This window comes from Tamandua tetradactyla, chromosome 5 (assembly GCF_023851605.1).
Source record: "Tamandua tetradactyla isolate mTamTet1 chromosome 5, mTamTet1.pri, whole genome shotgun sequence".
Classification (NCBI taxonomy): Eukaryota; Metazoa; Chordata; class Mammalia; order Pilosa; family Myrmecophagidae; genus Tamandua; species Tamandua tetradactyla.
The window spans coordinates 99,296,694-99,321,243 of NC_135331.1; the positions used below are offsets into that span (position 1 = coordinate 99,296,694).

At 54.2% G+C, this 24,550-nt stretch overlaps 1 protein-coding gene across 1 annotated transcript; it reads right to left on the bottom strand.

The window, feature by feature from the left end:
- Positions 1-297: 297 nt before the first annotated feature.
- PGC (progastricsin) lies at positions 298-8,570 on the bottom strand. Its single transcript, XM_077159220.1, has 9 exons — positions 8,463-8,570; positions 6,362-6,512; positions 5,914-6,031; positions 4,877-4,995; positions 4,329-4,528; positions 3,181-3,306; positions 2,306-2,453; positions 1,431-1,529; positions 298-723 (listed from the first exon to the last, which is right to left on the bottom strand). The coding sequence occupies exons 1-9, from the start codon at positions 8,534-8,536 to the stop codon at positions 571-573; spliced, it is 1,188 nt and encodes a 395-aa protein (XP_077015335.1). The 5' UTR covers positions 8,537-8,570; the 3' UTR covers positions 298-570.
- Positions 8,571-24,550: the final 15,980 nt, after the last annotated feature.

Consider the following 24,550-nt stretch of genomic DNA (forward strand, 5'->3'; position numbering starts at 1 on the left):
CTAGAGTTGGGATGTGTCAGACTCCTGGTGGCACTGCTAGTGGGTGTGTGTGGGGGGCCCAAGGTCACCAAGTTAGTTCAGGTGCTAGTTTGGTAAATTTGGTCAGTGGGGCATTTCAGTTTTTAGAGTAGGGCCTTATGCCTCATCATAAAAGAATGGCCCCTAGATGCCACTACCACTGTCTTCCATCTCCAGAGGGAAGCTGTGAACAGACTCTAAGCCCTAAGGGCCCAAGAGTCCATCCCTTAGCCCTATGATGCCCATTCCTCTTAGAATCTCAGTGAGCCATCAAGAAACCTTTCAGCCACTCAGAGAGAACACTGTTCATCAGAGGCAAATTTGTCCCTGACCGTCACTCTCCTCATTCCCTGAAGTCTAGAGCTGCCTTATAAACCACAACCCTCCAAAAACAACAGGCTGGCCAACATGGAGAAAAATGATTTATTGTTAGAGAAGGTCCAGAGTCCAAAAAGGGAAGGCTGAATCCAGAGAGGAAGCTTAGTGAGAACCCGGGGGTGGGGGTAGGTGGGCAGAGGGGAAGAAGGGAGCCCAGGTATCCAGACAGTGAGTCTAGGCGGCAGTGGCAAAACCCACCCTGTTGTTGCCCATATCGTAGACGGAATAGTAGGACCTGAGGAAGACGTCCCCGAGGATCCACAGGGGCTGGCCATTCTGGGAGGGCAAGTAGGTGGCCTGCAGCCCCACGGTGCAGTAGGCATTGCTCTGCTCAACACAAAAGGGTGGCACTCATTCATTCATTCACACACGAACCGGACATTGCTCAGCCCTGAGTCCCAGACAGGGGCATGAATGCAGGACGAATGAACCAGGGACTCTGCCCTTGGGGGCTCACAAGCCAGCCAAGCTACCAGAGCAGGGGCTGGTGGGAGGGAATTTCTAGAATGGGTGAATTCAGCCTGCTGTAGCCTTCTGTGGGACGCGCTTTCCCCAAGGTGGGAAACTTCTCCTCTCCCAGGTCTCCCTCCTGCTCCCAATTTTGAAGCAGTTCTGCATGGCAGTAACCCTTTAGTGCCAGAACAACTTGGACTGAAGTCCCAGCTTCACCCTGACCAGCTGTGTAACTTGAGCCTCTCTGAACCTCCAAATTTTCAATCGTAAAATAGAAACAAGTATCTCCCTCATTGAACGTGAGAATTAAGCGAAGTGCTTCACACAGTGGCTGGCTCATAATAAATGTTCATCAAAAAGCCCAGTGCCTCTCCCCACTAATTAATAAAATAATTAATAACAGACGAGGCTTGTCAATTTCAAGCCTAGTACCTGATAAGAATCGATGAGTGGGGGAATAAATCAGTGCTTTGAGGAGTTGGCCGACAGCACGAGGGAAGGAGCCCTCTGACTCTCGCCCTGCCCCTTCCTCCCGCACCCAGCAAGCCCTTGCTGGCTCAGCCTAAAGAAGCAGGACTCACGCTGAGGATGTAGGCGGAGGGCGGCAGAGGGAACTGGACGCCATTGATGATGAAGGTGAGAGTTGGCAGGTTCTGAATGTTGTCACAGCTCACGGTGTACTGCGGAGAGGGGCAGAAGCCAGATTACCTCATCATCCACCTAGGAGTACCCCCCAACTGCGGCAGCTCAGCCTCCTGGTTGCAGGATGGGGCCTCCAAGGCCTGCTTTTGGACTGAAGGGAGTAGTGAAGTTCTGTCCAAATATGTCGGGCATTCCACATATAAACTCACATGCAGTGGGTGGGGTCTGGGGAAACCCGAAAATCTCCCTCACTGCAAAAACATTACTTTTGCTCGAATTTCCTCCATGACAGAGTGAATCTCTCTGCCCTTTCTCTGCAAGTTTCCTTTTAAAACACACAGATCTGTAGGAAGAGTAGCCCATCAGTCTTCCAAGGTTAGCAGGAATGTGTTAATGATGCAAACCCTTTCCTGGGCACAGGAGACGGGGGGTGGCAAGGGAGCCTGGCCCTTTAGAGGTGAGGGGGATCTGGAAGAATAGGGCTACCCACATGCCAGTTATTTTGTTTTTACCCCAAAACCTGACATGTGTTTCATCTGTTTTGTGTGTGACTGCAGCTCAAAAGAAAGTCTTTGCCTGGTGGTGACTCCCCATTCCCCCTCAGCGCAGACATCTGGCCCTACCAGAACCAGTCTCCAGCCCCCCTTCCTGCCCCCAGCCCCAGACTCCCCCAAAGCCCTCTCCTCCACTGTTTTGGGGTTGTTAGCGACATGGGGTCAAGAGTTATCTGTTTCCATGCTCCCTGGAGAAACCGCAGTTGCCTCTGGTCTGGCCTCTTGTGGGGAAGAGGTGTACACCCCCCCCCCATACCCACCTGTCCATACTGGTCCTGCTGGGCCCCAATGTCCTGCAGGAAGGCACTCAGGTACTGCTGGGGCACAGTGAGCAGAGAGGTGCCTGTGTCCACGATGGCCTGGCAGCCCTGGGAGCACCAGCCGGAGGCCTGGCCGCCGATGAGGAACCTGGCGGGTGAGAGGAGCAGCCTCAACACCCCACCGGCTCAGGGCAGCCGGGGCCTGGGCTCCCCCCACCCACGGAGGGAAAGACAGCTACAGCCACAGAATCCGAGTGCCCCGCAGGAAGAGAGGGACCCTGCAGAGGATGATCCAGCCATCCCCACTGCCTCACTCCACGCCAGAGTCTACCCAAGGCCTCCTAAATGGCCATGGGATCCTCTTTTTAAGAGGTGGCTCAGTGGCAGAGTTCTCGCCTGCTATGCTGGAGACCCGGGTTCGATTCCCGGTACCTGCCCATGCAGAAAAAAAATGAACAAAATTTTAAAATAAAGTTTAAAAAAGTCCCCAGGCAGGTGCTAGAAATATTGAAAGCCGGGGTCACAGATTTGCTGTAAGTACCTTGAGCACATTAGCTCCACCCCCACCCCCACCCCCCACCCCCCGCCTGCCAAGCACCACGATTTCCAATCTGTAAACCCAAGTAATAGGGCTGCAGGGTCTCTAACAATCGGAGTTTCCCGCTCCTCTGTATGCTGTCCCCACCCCACCGCTCCCCTCCGGGCTGAGCGGGGCCTTGACACTCCAGCAGAGGGCAGCCGCTGCTTTGTGGGGCAGGCGCGGGAGGTCCTCGGCCCTCACCCACCCAGGGCTGCCTGATACATGTGTGACAGGGAGCACTTGGAAGCCTGCACCAAGGATGCGCCGCCTTCCCAGGGTCCCACCGCAGACTCACTCCTCAATGGCAATCTGCCAGTAGAGCTCCTGGGTGACGGGGGCCCAGTAGATCTCGCCCGTGTACAGGCTGGTGTCTACTCCTCCAAAAATGACTTCTCCCCCGTTCTCGGAGCTCTGCTGGCTGCTGGAGACACAGGAAAGGGCAGGTCAGCGAGGGGCTGTGGGATAAAGACTTCCTGCTGGAGCAAAACATCCCCTCTCTGGTTCTAGACTAGGGGCTCCCCGAGGGCAGGGCTGGGTCTCCCCTAAGATTGGGACTCCCTGGTCTCAGAATTCCCAGTGCCTCAGGATACCAAACGATGCTGCCCCCTAAAATCCCGCCTCTGTAGGAGCTGCTGGCTGGCTGGCCTCCTGATCCAGCCCTCCTCCGCCTCGTCTTGCCTCTGGTGAACGCATCACAGGGAGACCCATGGGATATGAAGGGAGGTAGGTGAAGTGGGAAGGACATGTGTCATTTGTTTCAGAGGCCCCCCGCCCCTATACCCCATTGCCGAATCTGAATGTGGAACTGTGTAGAGTGTCTGAAGGCTGCAGAGTAATAGTAAACAGGGGCAGAGAGTAAGTCAGCAACGTTAGTCATAGGGTAATGTGGAGAGTCAGATTCTAGTGATGGAACCACAGATAGTAGGTGCAAACTGTGACAGGCCCATGGGCACTAAGTGGCGGCTTGTGTTTGCTGGCAATGATAACAATTTGTTCGGAGTTCACAGCGGACCTAGACCAGAAGACTCCAGGGCCTGGCTAGAACAACAGATCAAAGGAGATGTTGCAAAAGATTACTGCACAAAAAAGGTGTACAGCGAGAAAACACTCGGTCAGAAGGAAGTGAGTGAACCAGGCCCTGGGCAAGAGATCGATCCAAGAGGTCCTGGAATCTAAGCAATGAAAAGCAAAGCCTGAAGTGGGGAGAGATTCTGTTGTGGCCAAAGAAAAGTCTGAGTGGGCTGGGGATAGATGAGGGGAGGTGGACAGGTGGGGGTGCCTGGGGGGAGGTGGCCAGGAGCCCCAGAGGGAAGGCCCTGGGGACAAAAGTGGCCAAAGCCAGATGCCTGCTGGGAGGTCTCCCAACCCCGGAGCACGAGCCTTGGTGGTCCAGGGCTGTAGGGGAAGTGGGCCAGGCGCGGGGACAGGTGGGCGGTGCCTCACTTGCTGAGGTAGAAGCTGAAGACGGGGCTGGTGAGAGCATTCTCCTGCAGCATGCCCTGCAGGGCTGTGGTGGCTCCACCCACGGCCAGGGATGGGTAGGCCATGCCCATGATGCCGTCAAACTGTGCGTAGATGAAGTTGGTGCCCGGCTCATTCTCGCTCAAGCCGAACTCCTGGTTGGGGACCTGGATGCTCTGGACCTGGAGGGGCACAGGGAGGGGGATGTGGGGGAGGTGAGGAGGCCCCTTCTTCTCCCGTCCCCCTCACCTCTGCTCCTTCCTTGCAAAAGCCACCTTCTCTTCCCAGAAGCCTCCCCTGATGGCCGCAGCACTGCCCCACACCCTCCTACTCGCCCTTCTCTGTGCACCCCAGGCTTTACGCTCCTTAAGGGGAAAGGAGCATGTCTGCCCCAATTATCAGGGCGTCCTAGTGTCTGGCAAAGGTTGCCCTCAATGGGTGTGAGTTGAGTAAATGAATGAGCCCCTGAAGTGCTAGCTTCCTGTCCCCTACAGTAGAGCATGTGTGTTCTCCCGTCAGCACCCACTCACAGTCAGGGTGTCATAGCCGAAGAAGCCAGAGAGGCTGCCGCTGCCGTACTGCACGGAGAAGGTCTGCCCATTGGTGGAATAGGTGGAGGACTGGCTGGGGTTGAAGCGGTTATGGCTGGCTGCAGCGGGAGGAGGACACAGGAAGGTCAGGCTGGCAAGTGGAGGACTGCTCACCTCTGCCTGTCAGCCTGTGCTCCTCTGCCAACCCTGGTCAGCAAGTCAGAGACGGGAGTGGCAGCTGGGGCACCCCACGTCGGAAGGCCCATGGGAGCTGGCCAGTCTTGGCCCCACAGCCCGCTCTGACTTACAGAATCTTCGGCTGCCCCAGGGCTTGGCCTCCCTATGGGCAGGGTAGCATAGAATCCATTTCCGGATCCCCGACCCCTAGCAGAGGGCCTGGCACACAGCGATGCCGAGGAACTGCTCGTTAGATGTAGGAATGAATGAACCTCCTGGGCATGCCAGCCCTGCACTCCCCCCACCTTCACCCCATCAAGAAGCTGGCCACCCATCATTGTGAGATAACCAGTGAGGGACCCCTGAGACTAGAGGTGTTGGGACCCAAGCCCCAAAGCTTTAGGGGAGCCAGCACAGCCTAAAGGAAGTCTTAAGTCACTTGTCTTCCAGTGTGACTATAGGACAGGACTACTTCCTGTATTTTTCTCACATGTCACTTGGAGGCACTCAGTGAGAACTTAGTAACTGGTGGGGTGGAGGGAAGTGGAATGCTGTAGACTTGAGTGGGTGGAATGGAGTGGGCATCATTCACACAGAATGGAACGGCATCACCCAGTGACTAGAGTGGAGTAGAATGGAAAAAAGCGGCATGGCGTGCAGGGTGGGGCAGAGCTGACCAAGGGATGCATTTTGGTGAGCAGAGAAAGCAAACCTGAGGTGTCCCGTGATCTTGGACAAGTCCCTGGTCCTCTCCAGGGCTGAAGCTCCCTGCTGCAACCCCTTGATGAAGTTGGGCCCATCCCCAAGGGAGGCCATCCCCTGCCCTGCCTGCCCCCTCCCCTGCCCAGCCCAGCACTCACTGCAGGCCTGGCTCTGGCAGTAAACAGACGGCACCCACAGGTTGGAGGAGCCGGTGTCGAAGAGGACCAGGAAGTTCTGGGGTGGGGTTCCGATGCTGATCTCACCAAAGTAGGAAGACTGGAGGGACAGGGGCAGCTATTAGTTCTGGAGGGATCCCAGGGCCCAGCCTCATCCATGGATGCAGCAGGAAAGACTCAAGCCCCTGGCCTAGAGCCCGCACCAGCAGCAGGAGCCCGAGGCTTCCCTCCCAGAGCCCAGGGACCGTCAGTCCGTGCCTGCCCAGGGCAGCAGCGAAGGTCTCTGCAGGCTCGGCTGCCAGGTCAGCTCAGGCCTCTCCCCGTGCTCTGCCCGTGGACAGATAGATGAGAGAAGGGAGCAGGCCACGGGACAGGGAAGGGGCGCTGCCTGTGGCGGCGGGGACGGGCAGCCCGCAGGGCCAGCACTCACGTCCATGTACGCCATAGGGTCGTAGACCACGCTGTAGTCGCCGAAGCGGTACTTCTGGGCAGGGTCGTAGTTGTGGTGCTTCAGGAACTCCTGAAGCAAGCCCTTCTCCTTCATGACGTCACGGGCCGACTTTAATTTCTTCAGGGAGACTCTGCAGAGACCAGTGTCAGGGCGGGTCCGCCCTCCTCCCCGCAGCGCTCCTGAGGGCCGCAGCTGTGTCTCTCTCCATCTCTAACCGTGTGCCTCCGCCTCCCTGCCGTCCCCTCTCTGTGCCCGTGTGTGTGTGTGTGTGTGTGTGTGTGTGCCTGTGTGTGTGTATGTGTGCCTGTGGGTGTGGGTGTGGGTGTGTGTGCCTGTGTGTATGTGTGCCTGTGTGTGTGTGTGTCTGTGTGTGTGTGCCTGTGTGTGTGTGCCTGTGTGTGTGCCTGTGTGTGTGTGCCTGTGTGTGTGCCTGTGTGTGTGTGCCTGTGTGTATGTGTGTCTGTGTGTATGTGTGCCTGTGTGTGTGTGTGCCTGTGTGTGTGCCTGTGTGTTTGTGTGCCTGTGTGTGTGTGCCTGTGTGTGTGTACCTGTGTGTGTGTGTGCCTGTGTGTATGTGTGCCTGTGTGTATGTGCCTGTGTGTGTGCGTGGGTGTGGGTGTGTGTGCCTGTGTGTGTGTGTGCCTGTGTGTGTGTGCCTGTGTGTGTGCGTGGGTGTGGGTGTGTGTGCCTGTGTGTGTGTGCCTGTATGTATGTGTGCCTGTGTGTGTGTGTGTCTCTTTCTTCTCCTCTCTTTCTCTTTAAAACTCCTCCCTAGGGCTTGCTCCCCGATTCAGGAAATGATGAACTTCACCCAGGCATGTCTCCACCTCATCTCCAGTGTCCCCCCCCAACACCATCCGGGCCCTCCACTCTCAAATATTCCATAAATTCCTTCCAGGAAGGAGAGAGAGCCTTCAGGCAGTGGCCTTCTCAGGACCTGTGTGTGTGTGTGTGTGTGTGATATTTTTATAAAGCTTTTCAAAGATGGTGGCAAAGTTCTCCCCAAAGAGAGTCCCCTCTTCTGGTGGGCCCTTAGGTCCCCGGCACCAGTGGAACAAGACAGGGCGTGGCACAGCAGGGACCAGCCCCGGGCCGACGCTGGACACGGTTCCAGTCCTGCTCTTCTGCTAACTGCACAGACTGGGCCAGCCCCGCCGCCGGGACTGCGGGCAAGCTGGGTTTTGAGCCCTAATCGGTTTGGGAGTTGGAACTCACGAAGCGCAGTTTCTGCCTGTGCCGCCATCCATTCATTCCCCCCTCGGTCATCCTTCTCCCAGACCTGCCTGCTGCCAGGCCCCATGGGGCCCACCAGGCCCTAGAATTCCTGCTCCTGTCACTTCTTTCCCCATCTTAAGCCCTATTCCCTCAGACCCCTGCCTCCTCCATTAATTTTCTGCTAAACCCATTCATACGGAGACGTGAAGGCTGACAGTAGCTTTGTGCTAACCACCTCTACAGGATCTGCATATTAGAAGTTTCTGAGTGGAGCCAGCCCTCAGCCCCAGGAATCACCGTGAGGGTGGCATAGCAGGCAATGCTGCTGCTGCCTCTGCCACTGGGTGCCTTCCTGATGTCCCCTGAACCTTGCCACTCGCTTCCTCACGGGTGGTGGCCTCGCTCCCCTCTGACACCTCAGCATTTAAAGGTTTGCACTTACTGGGGTTTCTGCCGAGATGTTTTTAGCATCTACCAGCGTGACCAATTAAACTTTTGGACCCCTATAGAGATTTCTAGAAAGTTCCATATTCAGAAATAACTGTTCCCTTCTCTAGGAAGAAACCACATCCTCCAGTCTGGGTCTCCTGTGGTTTCTGCATCTCTGTTTTGGTCCATCTTTTCTCATCAGTTGAGGGAATTGACTGTGCCTCTCCCTTTGCCTGGAAGCTTCCTGAAGGAAGGAGTGGCGTCTCCTGCCACCTCTGAGTCCTATCTAACACCAGGAAAGGGGGTCCTCTGTGCCCCATGGAGAGTAGTACCTGGGATTGGGTGTCCCCTGGCCGAGCAGCCCCTTGCTGGGTTCCAGGCCCCCACCCAGGCTCCCTGCTCCCTGCATCCCCCAGCAGCCCACACCCACACTCACTTGGCCACTTTAGCCTCCAAGAGCTGGAGGCAGACCAAAGTCACCACCATCCACTTCATGATGCCGGTGCCCATCTTGCCACAGAGGAAAAGCCACTCGGAGTTCTGCAGTCGCAGTGGAGTGAATGAAGGTCTGAGCTTTCCTTCTTCCTTTATACCCTGGGGATCTACCCCAGTCCCTGCTTCCCTGCTCTGGGCAAGCATGACCCCAACCCCTGGTGTACCCTGTGCTCCGGGTAGCAATTGTTTTTGTGTATTTTTCCCCACGAAGGCTGGCTGCCAAGGACATTTCATCTTACTGACTTTTTAATATAAGCAGCTGAGGCCAGAGGGTGCAAGTGATAGGAGAGAACAAAGGTTTGGTAAGATGGAGCGCCAAAGATTACTCTTTACCGGGAAACCAGGAGCATGCTGGGGGCCTCTCTGAGGTGAGGGACGGAAAGCTGTGTGTGGTGGGCACGAGCGTGTGCATTGTAAGATGTTTCGCAGCATCCCTGCCCTCTGTCCTCTAGAAGTCAGCAGAAGTCCCCCCACCAGGTGTGACAACCAAGAACGTCTCCAGGAATCACAAAATGTCCCCCGGGAGGGCAAAATCACTGAGACCTGCTGGTCTAGTGGTGATGCACTCAGAAGTCTGACTCGAGTCCTGCTCCTCAGCAGCCCCAAACCCTCGAAAGATGGCATAAGGGGTGTCTGGGAAAGACGGGTTCAGTCACTGGATGATGGCGGTGGTGTGGGTGGTGCTGGTGGTGGAACTGGGGTGCCAGTGGCTGAAGTTGGAGCTATTTGGGGTGACTTGGGAGGGTTTCAAGACAAAAGGGGGCAGCTAGAGAAATTTTTATCATAATTTTTTTATTCAATACGTGTTCAGTACACATCCGTAGTGGCCGCTGCACCGGCTCCAGGTAAGGTGCGGGAATGCCAAAAGGCCGGGGACAGGCGCGTGAGAAGAGGGGACACACCTGCTCCTTGCTCTGTTCTTCACTGTCTCTCTTTTCTTGCCCCTAACCCCCCCCCGTCCCTCCAATGTCCTCCTCCCAAACGCTGTCTGCCCTTTTTCCTGACCCCGAGTCTGATTTATCCTATCCATCCATCCCTCATCTCCAAGTTGTCCCTGCTTCCCAGCTGCCAGCTTCGTGGTGCCTGAGGCGGCCTGGAGCTGGCCCAGCACTCACTCCCTGGCACAGGAGAGCTCTCCATTTCGGGGTGAGTGGAAAAAGTCCCCCATGCCAACACCCTCTCAGTCACCTCATACCCTGCACTCAGGGCTCCAAACAGATTGGTCAAGCCCTCAGGCCCCAGGCGGAAGGCTAGGTCCAGGCCTGCCAAACACCGATATCATCCGGCCAGTGGGGGATTTTCCACTCTGGCTTCAGCCACCCCTGCCCGGCCAGAGCCCTGGGTCTCCCCCACTGTAGGTTGAGGGAAGGGGGCAGGGGGCTAGAGCCTGGCCTGGCCTGGCACAGAGTGGGAGGTACCTGCCTGATTGTGCCTCGAAGCCAAGTCGGCTCCCATTCCTTCCTCCCTGCAGCCCCCAGAGACACATCGGACTGGGGGGCAGAAGGCAGGGGAGGGAGTGCCTGGGTGGAGGGATCCCCAGACTTGGGAGAATAGACAAAAGACATTGATAGGATCCTAGGGAACTTGCCACGTCTTGTGAATATAGCAGGATTTCATGGGATCCATAGAGTGAAACCTACCAGACTCCCGAGCATGGGCCTCCAGGGACCCTTTCCTCCTCCAACAGCTGCCAGGCTAACCTTTCCCAGACCCCAGGCACCAACATCCCTTCTGGGTGTCCCCAGCCTGGTGCATCAAGCCAGGGCGTCCCTGTGGCTGCCGGGCCCTTGGGGTCTGCAGCCCCTGCCTTCCCAACCTGATCTGCCGGGACCTCAGTCAGTCTCCCCAGGTCCCCCAAGGCTACTTCTGTCCCAGGCCTGCCCCCTCGCCACCCTGTCCCCCAACACCTGGAAAGCCCCACTTTTCACTCTTGCGCTTGTTCAAGTTCTGCCTGTCTTTCAAGGCCTCTCCTCCTAGAGCCAGGGACCCACAAAATCCAAGGATGGCTTAGAAGTCATCCAGATTTACTTCCTACTGAGTTTATCTTCTGTCCTGCACCCTGCACACCCCCTGCACACCCCCTGCACACCCCCTGCATACCCTATGCACACCTTGCACACCCTGCAATGCCCTACACACACCCTGCACACACCTTGCACACACACACCCTGCGTGCACCCTGCACACACCTGCGCACGCCCTACACACACCGTGCACATGCCCTGCGCACACCTTGCGCAACCCTGCGCACACCCTGCGCACCCCCTGCGCACACTTGCACACACACAAAGCAGCATTGTCGGCCTTTGGCGCCGGACCTCACGCTGCCTAGGACTCCTCTCCAGGTGTTTCCTGAGTCTGTGACCTCTCCGCATGTTCTAGAGGTTCCTGGAGAGCAGAGACAGACTGGTCCGGCGTGCAGGAAGTCCTGGTGGTGCTGTGGGATTGCTGTCAGTGGCACTGAGTTATGGCATCCATACTCCATTGTCCTGAGGCTCTGACAGCCGCCCCATGCCCCAGAGGGATCTTGTCAAAATCTAGGGCCTGGGATCCCAGGAAGGAGTCTTTCCCTTCATCTCCCCCTAACCTCCTTATTCACCCCCTGCCACCAAACTTAGCAAAGACTCCCTGTGGTTAACAAAAAAAAAAAAAAACAAAGCAGAGCCCGACTCATCACCCTGGCATCCAGGACGCCCTTGATCTGGCCCTTCCAGGGTTCCCAGGCCCCAGCTTCTGTGACCTACACACACACTCTGTCCTCTACCCATGGTCACCGCCTTATTTTCTCCTGTATTTTCCAACCTCCAGGCCTTTATCCTCCTCTCTACCTTCAAAATATCCTCACCCTTCAGATGCCACTGTCCCCTGGGAGGACAAAATCACTGAGACCTGCTGGTCTAGTGGTGATGCACCCAGAAGTCTGACTCAGGTCCTGCTCCTCAGCAGCCCCAAACCCTCGAAAGATGGCATAAGGGGTGTCTGGGAATGACAGGTTCAGTCGCTGGATGATGGCGGTGGTGTGGGTGGTGCTGGTGGTGGAACTGGGGTGCCAGTGGCTGAGGTTGGAGCTACTCGGGGCGGCTTGGGAGGGTTTCAAGATGAAAAGGGGCAGCTAGAGAAATTTTTATCATAATTTTTTTATTCAATACGTGTTCAGTACACATCCGTAGTGGCCGCTGCACCGGCTCCAGGTAAGGTGCGGGAATGCCAAAAGGCCGGGGACAGGCGCATGAGAAGAGGGGACACACCTGCTCCTTGCTCTGTTCTTCACTGTCTCTCTTCTCTTGCCCCTAACCCCCCCCGTCCCTCCAATGTCCTCCTCCCAAACGCTGTCTGCCCTTTTTCCTGACCCTGAGTCTGATTTATCCTATCCATCCATCCCTCATCTCCAAGTTGTCCCTGCTTCCCAGCTGCCAGCTTCGTGATGCTTCTCACTGTTGTGCCCACCTACATTCACAGGGGGTCCTGTTGTGGAGGACTTTGCTTTCCCTCCTTTATCATGTTCCTTTCATACCATCTTATACTCCAAAGTCTCTTGCCCCAAATCTTACAGCCTGTAGCTGAAAGAAGTCTCTTCTTCCATATGAGTCCTAAGCAGCTCATTCATCATCCAGAGGGCCACAAAGGTGAAATTGGGAGTGTGTCTAGAAACGATGGCAGTTACGTAGCATGTGCACCACCACCGCTCATGCTCTACCCGGGGCAGACATGGCTCAGTGATCACGTCACTCTTCCCTCGGTGCTTAGATGTGACTTCAGAGTCCTCCCAATCCAGTGTTCTACGCAGCCGTCCACCTCGATGAGGAAATGACAATCCCCAGGCTCTTTAATGGAGGGGTTTTGTTTTGTTTAAATTCTGGATATCAAATTTCTTCCAAAATTCTACCCACAGCACCACTTAAAAAAATCAAGGCAACTTGAAAAGGCAACTGTTTGCACTGCTCGGAATTATCTTCTGGCTCTTATTGTACACAGTTAGATTTTCACATAGCTGTAATCAGTGTGTAAATGCAATTTCTGTTGTGTTTTCGTATTTTAGGCTTACTGTATATACGCATTTCCACGTGCTGATAGGGCCTCCTTCTTATCACTCTCAGGGGCTGCACAGAGCTCTATCATCTTGGTACCTGGGATTACTTAGCCCTGTTCATTTGGGCTGTTTCCAGCTTCTCACTGCTATCAATAGCATTTGGACTCACAAACTAAAAATTATCCAAAGGAGGAGATCAAGGCTGCCTGTTATCAGAGGCATGCAAGCAGAGGCTAAAGGCAAATGGGGTTCTTGCAGTGGGTGGGCCAGGAATCCGCAATCCCTTTGTATTCTAACCCTGAAATTGGTTCACAGAATTGAAAGGTCTCACTTCAGTTTGCAGTAAACTTTAAATCTTTCACAGATGTCTATATGCAATAGTTGTTGTCTTGGTCTTATAGTTTTTCCCTTAAATATTGTATGTTGTATTTTGTATATACAGCAGTAGCTCAGACTAATCCAATGGGGTCATACTGGTCCTGAGATTTACCTTTTAGCTTTTTCTTTGCCGTTATTTTAGTTGCAAAAATAGTACCAAGAGTTCTCGTATACCTTTCATTGAAGCTTCCCCTAATGTTAACATCTTATTAAACCCTAGGACAGTCATCAAACCCAGGAACTTAATCCTGATATAATTAGCCAATCTACAGATCTTATTTGAATTTTGCCAGTTTCCCCACTAATGTACTCTTTCTGGTCTAAGATCCAATTTAGGTTGGCATGTTTCATCTAGTTTTCCTATCTTCTTAGTCTCCAGTGTGACAGTTCCTCAGTCTTTCTTTATTTCTTATGACCTTGCTACTTTTAAGGAGTTCAGACCACTTGTTTTGTAGAGTGGTCCTCGATTTAGGTTAATCTGATGTTTTCTGATGATCAGATTAGAAGTTGCCACGAAGGTGGCACCCTTCTCAGTGCTGTCATATCAGAGGGTACATGATGTCACTGTGCCTTTTTACTGGTGATTCAACCTTGATTGCTTGGTTAAGGTGGGGTCTACCAGTTTTCTTTGCTGAGAAATTACTATCTTTCCTTGGTAATTAGTAAGTATCTTCTGGGGAGCGACTTCAAGGCAATGCAAAGGTCTTTTCTTATTCTCTTACCCATGAATTTTAACAGCTGTTAGTTGCTCTTTTCTGCAGCAATCATTACTGTTATATTTGCCTAGTGATGATTTTTCTATTTCCACCATGCCTTCTACATTTATTTAGTGAATTCTACGGTCTGGAATAGCCAGACTCAAGGTTTTAGAATGGCCTCTTCCTCCTGTGCTAAAATATCCCCTACATTGAGGGTATACCAGGCATGCTTTCTCATGCACACCTCGTGGTGATCCAGCAAGAGAAGTTATCTTACCCCCATTTTATGGAGAAGTCCATTTTATCCATCTGTCTCTAATACTGGAAATAGAGCTGCGTATGTATAAACGGATAAATAGACTGTTTTTTTTCCCCTCTGATCTATTGGTGACTGTACCTTTGGTGGCAGACTGGAGACTCAGAGGGGTGGGAGTTCCTTAGACCAGGGAGAGAGGCAGAGCCAATCTACACAGCAGTGGTCCAGCTCAGCCTGTTGTTACTCATGTCATAGATGGCATGTTACGCCCTCAGGAGGACACGGTCAGGGACCTACCCTCCAAAGGCAGGTTTGTGGTCTGGAATCCCATGAAGCATCTGTCCACACTGACCCGAAGGAATAGGAGTGAGGCAGTCAGCAGGCAAGTCTTACTGGGTTCAGGAATGAACCTTAGCTCTGAAGTCAAATCCCAGCCTACCTTTGGCTAGCTGTGTGACCTTGGGCAGGTCACTTAACCTCTCTGAGCTTCAGTTTCCTCATCACCAAGGTGCGGGCTAAGAGATACATGACCCAGCGGTGAACTCTGCATGCTGAATAGGAATTAGGCAGGTGAAGAAAGAGAAAAGAACATTCCTGCCAGATGGAACAGCACATGCCTGAGGGGCAGAGGTAGGGAAGATGAATGAGGAAGGCCAGTGGGGCTGGACAGTAGGAGAGAGGGGGTCCTGCAGAGGGAGGCAGAGGCTCAACCATCCAAAGCCGAGGCCTTGAGGCTTTGTTGCCCACAACCCACAGTGAGAAATATATGTTACACCATAACCCTATACTCTTGTACATATATTAATTAAAACAAAACCTAACATCCCCTCCCCCAATAAAAAAGGTCTCACCCATTGTATATGAGATGCACTCCACTATTTTCTATTCTACTCTATTCTATTCAATCTGTTTCTAAAGTGCTGGTTTCAATCAACTAAATTAACTTTTAATGGGGTATGGGCTAGAGTTTGAAGAACACTGACCTGCCCGATATTGAGCGCACACACTTGTGTGCACTGACACACACACACACACTCACATCACACACAATCTTGCACTCTCAGCTGTCATTTCACACGTAAGTGATTGTTGATTGGAGTACTCGAAGAGAGCAGGGTGGAGTCTCCTTCTTCCTCTGTGTTCCCCACATAATCAAGAGGAGGGCCAAAGGTGAGGGAGAAGGGCGCTCACCCTGGTTTTGGACTTCACTCTGCACCCTGGATAAACGGGCCAGCCGGTGAGTAGGAAGTCCCAAGTCTCAGGTGTAAGAAGAGACTGAGCATCATCTGGGGACTTACGATGGTACCCACCCCGGGTCGTCATGAAGATTCACAGAACAAATGTGCATAAAGCCCTTAGCGCGGGGCCCGGCAGCCAGGCCCGACTAAGTGTGTCAGAGCAGGTGCCCCGCACGGTTCTAAATGCTTTATGTCTACCAGCCCGTGTAATCGTGTAGTGACCTTCCGAAGTAAATACTGTATTGTCACTATTTTATAGATGAGGAAATAGAGGCTCGGAGAACATAAGTGACTTGCCTGTCACAAAACTTGTAAATGGCAGAGCAAGTATTCCAACGCAGGAGGCGGGGCTTAACATGACACGTGCTGCCTTTCAGAAATCTGTGGATAAACGGTGGTTCCTGGTGTGATTTTTGTGGAAGAGGTTGATTAAATGATCCCTTAAGGTCTTTTCCAAATCCAGTACTGCAAACTAGATCCTCTCCCTGTTGCCCCCTCCTCCCCTCCCCAGGTAAGAAGAGAGAAGGAGACCGAGGGTCCAGCAGGGGGACGCTGATGCTGCAGGTGATAGTGGGCAGGTCTGGCCACTGCTGCAGCTGGTAACATACCGGAGAAACTATCAGGGACACAGAGATAGGTGGTCAGAATCTGCTCCCTCTGGGCTCCTATGCTACCCAAGCAGGCCCAGGAGAAAGGTAGGCAATCCCACAGCTCGGAAATCCATCCTGCACTGAAGTCCTTCCCGTCCTGTTCCTCAACCTCCCAACCCTTTCTTCTGCACTGCACCCACATTAATGCCCCAGTGGGGACACTAAGATGGAGTCTAAGCAGCTGGGGCCTTTTGGACATAAATATCTGGAAAGGGCTGTTACAAGGGGAGACTTTAAGGGAGATGGGTGTGGGGATGGGGACAGGGTAGGGCCAGCTCTTTGCAGCCAGCACGAAGCTGCTGAGGGGGAAGTGACATGCAAATCCGCAGAGGTCAGATTGGGACACCTACCTCTCCTTAGCTGCTCCCAGGACCCCAAACATCAGCTGAGGGAAGCTCTAGGGGACAGTGAGGAGGGAGGTGCCCGTGTCCACAATGGCCAGGTAGTGGCCTGGCTCCTATGGACAACGTGAGGAAGAACTCGTTAGAGGGTGTCCCCAGAGGTCATGCTGTCCGTCCCCCGGCCTCCTCGCAGCCTCTCGCCGCCTCCCCATGCTGTCCCCAGGTCTGGGCTGGGAAAAGCCCTGTATTCTTCCCCAAGGAAACCCTCCAGTCCACCTCACTTGGTGGGAGGATGGGATTTGGGTCCACCCACCCCTGGAAGTCCAGCTGCCGACACCCTGGGCAACCACGGGGCCCCCATAGGCGTCACAGGTGTACAGCTGGCTGCTCATGCCCCAAAGGGAATGCCTCACAGTGTTGACATCCGGTTGGCTGCAGACAAAGATGCAGTCAGACTCAAGAGGCGACAGCTGCAGAGTGACAGGTCCCCATTCCCTGGAGCCTACTCTCTGAGTCGACTCATCAGACCTGACCCCGCTTTGTGATCCTATCCCCAACAGAAGGGGCATTGTTTCTTCTTTTGGCAGTGGCGGGGAGCCGGTGTATGGGCTGGGAATCGAACCCGGGTCTCCCGCATGGCAGGCAAGCATTCTCCTGTGGAACCACCCACTCAGCCAGGAGCATTCTTGACACTAATTTTTTTTTACATGGGCAGGCACCGGGAAGCAAACCCGGGTCCTCTGGCATGGCAGGCAAGCATTCTTGCCTGCTGAGCCACCATGGCCCAACACTAATTTTTTATCAAGTGCCAGGCAGTGGCCAAGTCCTCCATTTTCTCTCAGCAACCCTAAGAGGCGGGTACTATGGTTATCCCCATTGCACAGAAGGTGACACTAAGCCAGGTTAAGCCACTTGTCCAAGGTCACACACCTGAGAAGCAGAAGAACTGAGATTCAGACTCATCTCTCTGATTCCAAAGCCCATGCTTTTAAACAGCCAAATAAGCTGCCCCTGGCTGGAGCTTGATACAGTCATGGCCAGGTGTCAGCTGAACTTCAGGGTGTGGGAACAACCCAGACGCCTAGCAGTAGATGAATGGATTACAAAATGGGGTATATACATGCAACGGAATATTATTCAGACATAAAAATGAAGGAAGTTCTGATAAACGCTTCAACGTGGAGGATCCTGGAAAACATTATGCTGAGTGAGATAAGCCAGACACCAAAGAATGACTATTATATGATTCCACTTAAATATCTAGAATTAGCAAATTCCTACAGACAGAAAGTAGATTACAGGTTACCAGGGGCTGGAGGGAGGGGAAATGGGGAGTTACCACTTAATGGGCGCAGGATTTCTGTTTGGAGTGGTGAAAAGGTTTTAGTAATGGAAGGTGGTAATGGTAGCACAACATCATAAAATAATTAATGCCGCAGAACTGCACACTTAATAATGGTTAAAAGAATAAATTTTATGTTTTATGATGTTACCCACTATTAGAAACCACCACAACAAAACAAAACAACTCAGAGGGTGCCTGACTCAGAAAGGCTTGCGCTAGAAGTCAACAGATGTCCCACTGCCGCCTTGTGAGTGTGGGGGAAGGACAGTGGCAAAGAACCTCCTTGCAACTGCCAGGGACAGAGGGGAGGGGTGGGAAGATAATACTAACACGGGCCACCATTTAACGAGAGTTTACCATGTGCCCAGCTGTGGTGGGACTGTTTTATGGGTATTTCAATTCTCCCAACAGCTCAAGCTGGGAGGCACTGTGTTTTATCGGTTTTACATAGATAAGAAAACTGAGGCTCAGAGAGGTTATGTATCTTCCCTAGGTCACACAGCAACAAGTGGCAGTGCAAGGATTCTAACCTTGTGCTAAGTCTGTTTCTCCATACCTGCTGCCACCTTACCCTGACCCCACTGCCAGTGTCCCTCTCTGAGAAGGACGTGCAGCACCTGGTGTGGCCTTGTGCTCCTCCTGATCTCTTGCACCCACACAGTCCTGGCTTCTGGCCGATTCTCCATAAGCCCCACCCAGTGACGGACTGACCACTTGAGGGGCAGAAGAGGAAGCTCCTGGGCAGCAGGAGTCCTCTCCCTGGTGAGATAGAAGCTGGCTGCCTGCTCTGGGACCAGGTTCTGCTTAGAGAGGCTGTCTGTGCCCGTGGCTGCCCCAGCCGCAGAGGCCCCATGTACCACCCATGTGGGTGCTTTCAAAGGTGCTGTCCAGCTCCATCTGGCTCAGGCCAAACTCCTGGTGGGCGGTGGCTCAGGAGGGCCGGGGCCCAGCAGCCTCCCTCAGCAGGCTTTGGGGTGACCTAGATGCCCAGCGCTCTCCTGCCCTGGCCGGTTGCCCTCCACCCATGGCCAGGTCCACCGAGGCCCAGGGCTCCGGTGAGACTCTCCAGTGCAGGGAGAAGGGGCCCCGGAGGAGCAGGAGGGAATCCATGGGGTGGGAAGTGTGTGTGCCTGACTGATGGGAGCGGTGTAAGGTCTCTGGTCAGGACTCCGTGCCTTCCCTTCCTCCTCCTCTGGTCCCTGCAGTAACTCAAACCCAACTCCAGACCAGGGCATGGGGGGGCCCTGTGCTCCCTTCAAATGCTGCCGTGAGAGCCACATGGGCGCCTTTGGCATCCCCCGCCTGGGGCCCTTCCTTTCACCTCTGCCACTTCCAGTTCTGATGACTCTTCCCACCTTGCCTCCTCCGTGAAGCCCTCCTGGAATGCCCTCCAAGGGTCCCCTTCTCAGATTCCACAGAGGATAGCCTGGAAAATGGACTGCATGGCTCTGAGTTACCCCATCTCTATTGTTACTCAGACTTGCCTGTCTGAAGAGATTGGGAGGGCAAGAACACTGCCTTTTTCTTGTCCGTGCTTTATTTCTACAGCTCCCGTGAGGAAGGGACTGTTCCCCAACCCCCAGCTCTGGGCGCCGTCCTCATGACTGGGCTCTCCCCTTCTCTGGGCTTGTGTGGGCACCCTAGTCAGCTGGCCTTTCACACTACCCAGAGGGCGCCCACAAGCTGGCCAGGCCTAGGTCAAAGAGGATCCTGAAGTTCTGAGGGGCTCCCTGTGCCCATCTCTGAGGAAGGAAGCTCAGTCGCTGAAGAAGAGTTGGGCCCCAGGTCTTGGTGACCAGAAGCCTCTTGCTGTGCCCTCCAGCAACCCCCGAGGGCCTGGCTCTGAGCCTTACAGAAGACCTCCCTCTGTCTTGAGTCTTTGTGGTACCTGCCATTAGACTAGGGCTCCCTGAGAGCGAGGGCTGTGTCTTCCCCGCAGACTGGAGCAGCGCTCCTCTCTCGTACCTATGTAGTTGGTTGGCCAAGGTCTCATGGCCGATGGAGTGGTTGAGATCCTCGCTGGCCAGGGCAGGTCACAGGTCTTCAGGAGGTCCGAGAATAGCCCCTTCTCTCGCGGTGACTGCTGCAAACTCTTGCGTTTGTTCAGGGGACCCTGGGAGGGCGGGGGTGTAGGGGTTCGGTTGATTTCACTCCTAATCTACTCAGAGTCTGGTTCCCTAGCTGAGATTAGCCTGGCCGGGGCTGATGTGGGTCAGCCTCGCTGCCTTATTTCTGTTAGTCTCCTCGTGGCTGCCATCTGCAAGGCATTCAGAGGAGAGCCAGGGCTGGGCCTGAGGGGTAAGAGAGGAGGAAGTCTGCACTGCCCAAGGGTGGGTCTGCAGCCGGGAAGGAAGGGACTCGAACTTTGCTGGCTTTCAAGACCAGGCTTGGGGACACAACCTCTCCTCCCTTGACATGTCTGCCGGTGCCCCCCGCCCTCCAGACCATCCCCTAGAGACGCACCTTGGCAGCCCTTTCACAGGACTGGGGAAGCCGATGGGGGCGAGAAGCAGCCACTTGCCCACGGTCAGCTTCCACCTCTTCAGCCAGGCTGTCCCGAGCTGGGCAGGGAGACCCCACCTCAGCCCCAGTGGTGAGCCCTGGAAGCAGCGGTTCAGGGTGGGGTGTAGCTTTGTTGGCGAAGGGATGGGAAAGCAGGCCTAGGGGTGGGGGAGGAGACCCAGATGGGAGGAAGAGGGGCAATGGGGGGCTGGGGGACTCTGGATAGGATTGTTATGGCAGGACCCTAGAGAGAGGCCCCTGGGGAAAGGCTGGGCTCCCCATGTGCCCTCAAGTCTGGCGAGTGTGATGCCCTTGGACTGGGCGAGTGCATGGGGCTCAGAAACCATGTGTGTGATGCCAGGTACAGGGTGGCATGGAGGCCCTGGGATGGCAACCAGGACAGGAGTCTAATGCCAAGGCCTCCCACCCTGGTTTCCGCTTCCCCCGACCCCGCATGCGGCACACGTCCAATCGGAGGGCACAAGGCCTTTCTGTCTGTGTGTCTGGTTCCATTAGAGGGCCGTGACGCTAACCTGGCAGATTCTGATGAAGATTTCTTTTTTTTTTAAATACAATTGACTAGAATAGAAAACCCCAGAGTGCAGTTAAGCTAATAAGGCTCCATATTAATTGGTGAGCCTTTGCTCCATGTTGTGTATGCATGTGTCCTGTGTTGTGAGGTGAACTGCTTAAAGGACCTGCTCTTACACACGCGCAAACATACATGCACATACAGGTCCGAATTGCATATTTCAGATCTAGCCCATGGGCTGCATGCAAGCTCCCACTCCCCCCAAGAGGCGTCTGTGCGTGTTTCCATGTGCAGACCCGTGGTTACTAAGCTGAGCGGGAAAACTTCCCATAGCCTTCCACGTTCTCTCCCTCAATCTCCCCTCGCCTTTGCCCTTCTCTTTCCTCCTCCATGTTGTCCTCCCCCATCTCCTTTCCCTGCCGCTCCTCCCCTGGAGAGCACAGGCAGCCTCACTGGGCCTCTGCCACTCTAAACCCTCCATGAGAGGCAGCTCAGGGCCTCCCCACATCCCCACATCTGGGTCTGGAGCAGTGAAAGCAGCCAGACGACGACTGCATTACTCAAAGCAGAGATGAAGACAAACAATCTCACTTTAGCACGAGATACTTGGTGTCGGCCCAGCCCAGACGTCCCTGCTTGGGGGATCACCCTGGGATCCGCACGGTCCCTCCAGCTCCCCCTGTGAGTGGCCCTCTCGGCATGGGGGCAGGGAACTTCCAGGGACGCCCTCCCATCTTGACCAGTCTCCCCTTTAAGCCCCCAGGCCTGTCCTAGGGAGCTAGAGGCTGGGCTCCCCTGCCCCGTGTACCCCCCAGGCCCATGGGAGCTGGTGGGAGCGTCAGGAAGGCAGAGGCAGCAAGAGAGGACAGGGGCATCAAGGAACTGAGAAATCCTTCTTGATCGAAAGGGGAAAGAGAGAAATGAGACAAAATAAAGTCTCAGTGGCTGAGAGATTTCAGAGTCGAGAGATTATCCTGAAGGTTATTCTTATACGATATATAAATATCACCTTTTTAGTTTATGGTGTGTTGGAGTGGCTGGAGGGAAGCACCTGAAACAGTAGCGCTGTGTTCCAGTAGCCTTGATTCTTGAAGACGATTGTAGAAAAATATAACTTTTACAGTATATCAGTGTGATTGTGAAAACCTTGTGTCTGATGCTCCTTTTATCCAGGGTATATATGGACAGATGAGTAAAAAAATATGGATAATAAATAAATATATAAATAATAAGAGGAATAAGGGTAAAATAAACTGGGTAGATGGAAATATTAGTGGTCAGTGAGAGGGAGGGGAAGGTATTTGGGATGTATGGGTTTTTTCTCTTTTCTTTCTTTTTCTGGAGTGATGCAAATGTTCTAAAAGTGATCATGGCGGTGAATACACAACTATGTGATAATGTTGTGAGCCACTGATTGTATACTTTCGATGGACTGTATGGTAAGTGAAGTTATCGCAATAAAAATGTATTTAACTATATATATATATATATATAGTATTTTATTTTTTAAAGAGAGAGAGGCCAGGAGGGAAGGGGCATTTGGACCAAGCTGAACTTGAGCACAGACTGGGAGGGCCCGTGGGGAGGGCTGGGGGTGTGAGGATTGGGGGGCGGAAAGTCTCAGGCAAATCAAAGGCCCGAAAATCTAATCATCAGGCGGTGGATAAGGAGAGGAACGGGACCTGTTCCAAAGCCCCAAACTAAACAGTGATAACGGGCCCGCCAGGCACGCCCCTCTCCCCCTGGGCCCTACAGCCTCTAGTCGGGCCTTTGTTGGACATGGGGAAGCCCCAGGCCTGAGGAGCCAGGCAGAGCCTGCTCAGCCCCCAGCCTATGGAGGGTGGGCTCTGGGGAGGTGTGTCGGCGAGTGGCGGCGTGAGGCTGCCAGCCTTCCTCTGTGCTCAGGACTCCTCGGGGGAACACCTGAGGCGAGATGGGGACAGCAGCCCTGGGAGGGACGTCCCCTGGCAGATGTGGGCAGCCATACCACCTGTCCCCAGCATCTTGCGGTCCGGAGGGGCTGGCCCCCCGGGTGTATCATATGATGTGGGAAACCGAGGCCTGGAGGAAAGGCGGGACCCAAAGACCTGGGACCCTTCCCATCGCTCTCCTGCCTGGGGATCGCCTTTTGCAGATTCTGAGGGTGTCTGGAGGAATCTGGGCAGCTTCTACCCACTCTGGCTGATGGGCCCTGCTTTCTGCCAAGTCCTGGAACCCCTCCCCCACCCATCCTCCCGGATTCCAGATCATCAGGGCTGTTGTCCTGGGGCCCCAGGAGGATTACAGTGGGCCTCCCCTTTGTACCCTTCGCAGGAACTTTCTTGGCAGGAGAGGACGTCACCACTGATCAGTCATCAGTCATCACTGACTTGTTCTCCGGGGAGTCTCAGACTCACATCAGCCCTACTCTCTCTGGGTGGGCCTCTCTTTGATACCCCTTCCCAGGTGGCACTGCTACCTCGTCTCCTGAAGCCCCAGGGGTGTGATGGCCTCTGCTCAGAACCTTCCAATAGCTTCTGATTGCTCCTAGAATAAAATCTGATGGCCTCCCCTGGCCCATAAGTGGCCTTCCCTTCCCCTTCCCCCTGTGCCCTCAGCCCAGCTATTCTCCTCTCCTTTACCCCACTCCAGCCTTGAACCCACCAAGCGCTCCTCCCTGCAGGGCCTTTGCACTTGCTGTTCCCTCTACCTGGCACTTCCTCCCCTGGGCTCTTCAGCCAGCCTTCTTCTCGGCACTCACATCTCCTCTCCAGTGTCAGCTCCCCAGACAGGGCTTCCCTGCTTTGTCCTTCCCCAACCTGCAATCACATGGACCCCTTTTACATTTTTTTCAGAGAAGTGCTCTTTCTTTAAATAATTAAACTAATTAATGAAATGTGTTAATTTAATTAATTTACCGGCCAATCATCTTCACCCTCAGAAGATGTAAATTCACGAGGGCAGGGACCTAGCCACCTGTAGGCACCTTGCCCTGCTGTGTCCATAAAATGTTGCTATCTCTGCCTTCCCCACCCATCCCCAATCCAGCCCCTCCAACCCGGCATCCCATCCGCTGGTCTCTCCACAGCCCAGTCCTTCCCCTCCCCAACCTCCCATCCCCACCCCGACACAACTCCTCTGGGTCATACTCTCCTTTTCTTGCCCAAATCCTTCTCCTCGGCCTTCAGGGCCCACCCCCTTCAGGAAGCTTCTCCACATCACTCAGCTGTTGCTGTGACTACCAGAATCAAGCTAAGCTGGGGCTCTGTGCCAAACACGCACTGAGTACTCACGTGTGTTTTCGTTTTTAACTTTTCCTACAAAATTACAAGGCAAGTGTTATTAGTCTCCCTTAATAGAGGAAGAAACAGGTTCAGAGACAGGTGTGCCCTGCCCCAGGTCACACAGCTATGAAATGGCAGGAGCACGTGTTCCATAATTCTCATTTCTCTGAGGGGTCTGTGAGCCCCGGGGAGCTGGGGCTTTGTCAGGACTCAGCAGGCACAACCTGGATTTTCCATTCTGGACCCGCTGTTTCCAAAGTTTGCCTGGAAAATGAAGGCCACTCTATTTGGGTGCCCGGGCACCCTGCTCCATCCTGATATATGAATACGCTGGTAAGTTCCTCAGGGCCCTTAACCCAGGAGGAGAAGAGGCCAGCAGCTGTCCACTGGGGCCACAGACACAAGGCACCCCGAGAAACCTGGTAGCTGTTCTCCACTCACTGCCCAGCGCCGCCCCCTCACACACACACAACCCCTCTTTCCCGGCTGCTCTCAGCCCTCCCCAGCCTGGGCATCTCACAGTCAAAGGTCAAGATTAGAAATGTAATCGCATTTACATTCTTTTCCTCAGAGTGTCAGGACCTCCCACTTCCCCACCTCCTTCCCCCCACGCCTGGTCCCAGCCATACCCTTTCCGGGCCCCTCTCGCCCAGAAGGGAACCGGGCCAGGCTGAAGGGGGAAGGGTGGAGGGCAACAAGGAGGGACCCCCAAGGGACCACACCTCCAGCCAAAGGGGCGGGGAAGAGGGAGGGGTCCTCTGAGAAACACCCCTTTCATCAGCAGCCACCAGGGTGG

What these genes read in the sequence shown, in the direction of transcription:
- PGC (XM_077159220.1), bottom strand. Translation starts at nt 8,536, where the DNA reads ATGGGCACCGGCATCATGAAGTGGATGGTGGTGACTTTGGTCTGCCTC. An exon ending in TCGGCTATGACACCCTGACT is followed by an intron (nt 4,529 to 4,876) that starts GTGAGTGGGTGC and finishes GTGCCCCTCCAG; the next exon opens with GTCCAGAGCATCCAGGTCCC. An exon ending in TGGCAGATTGCCATTGAGGA is followed by an intron (nt 2,454 to 3,180) that starts GTGAGTCTGCGG and finishes CTCACCCGCCAG; the next exon opens with GTTCCTCATCGGCGGCCAGG.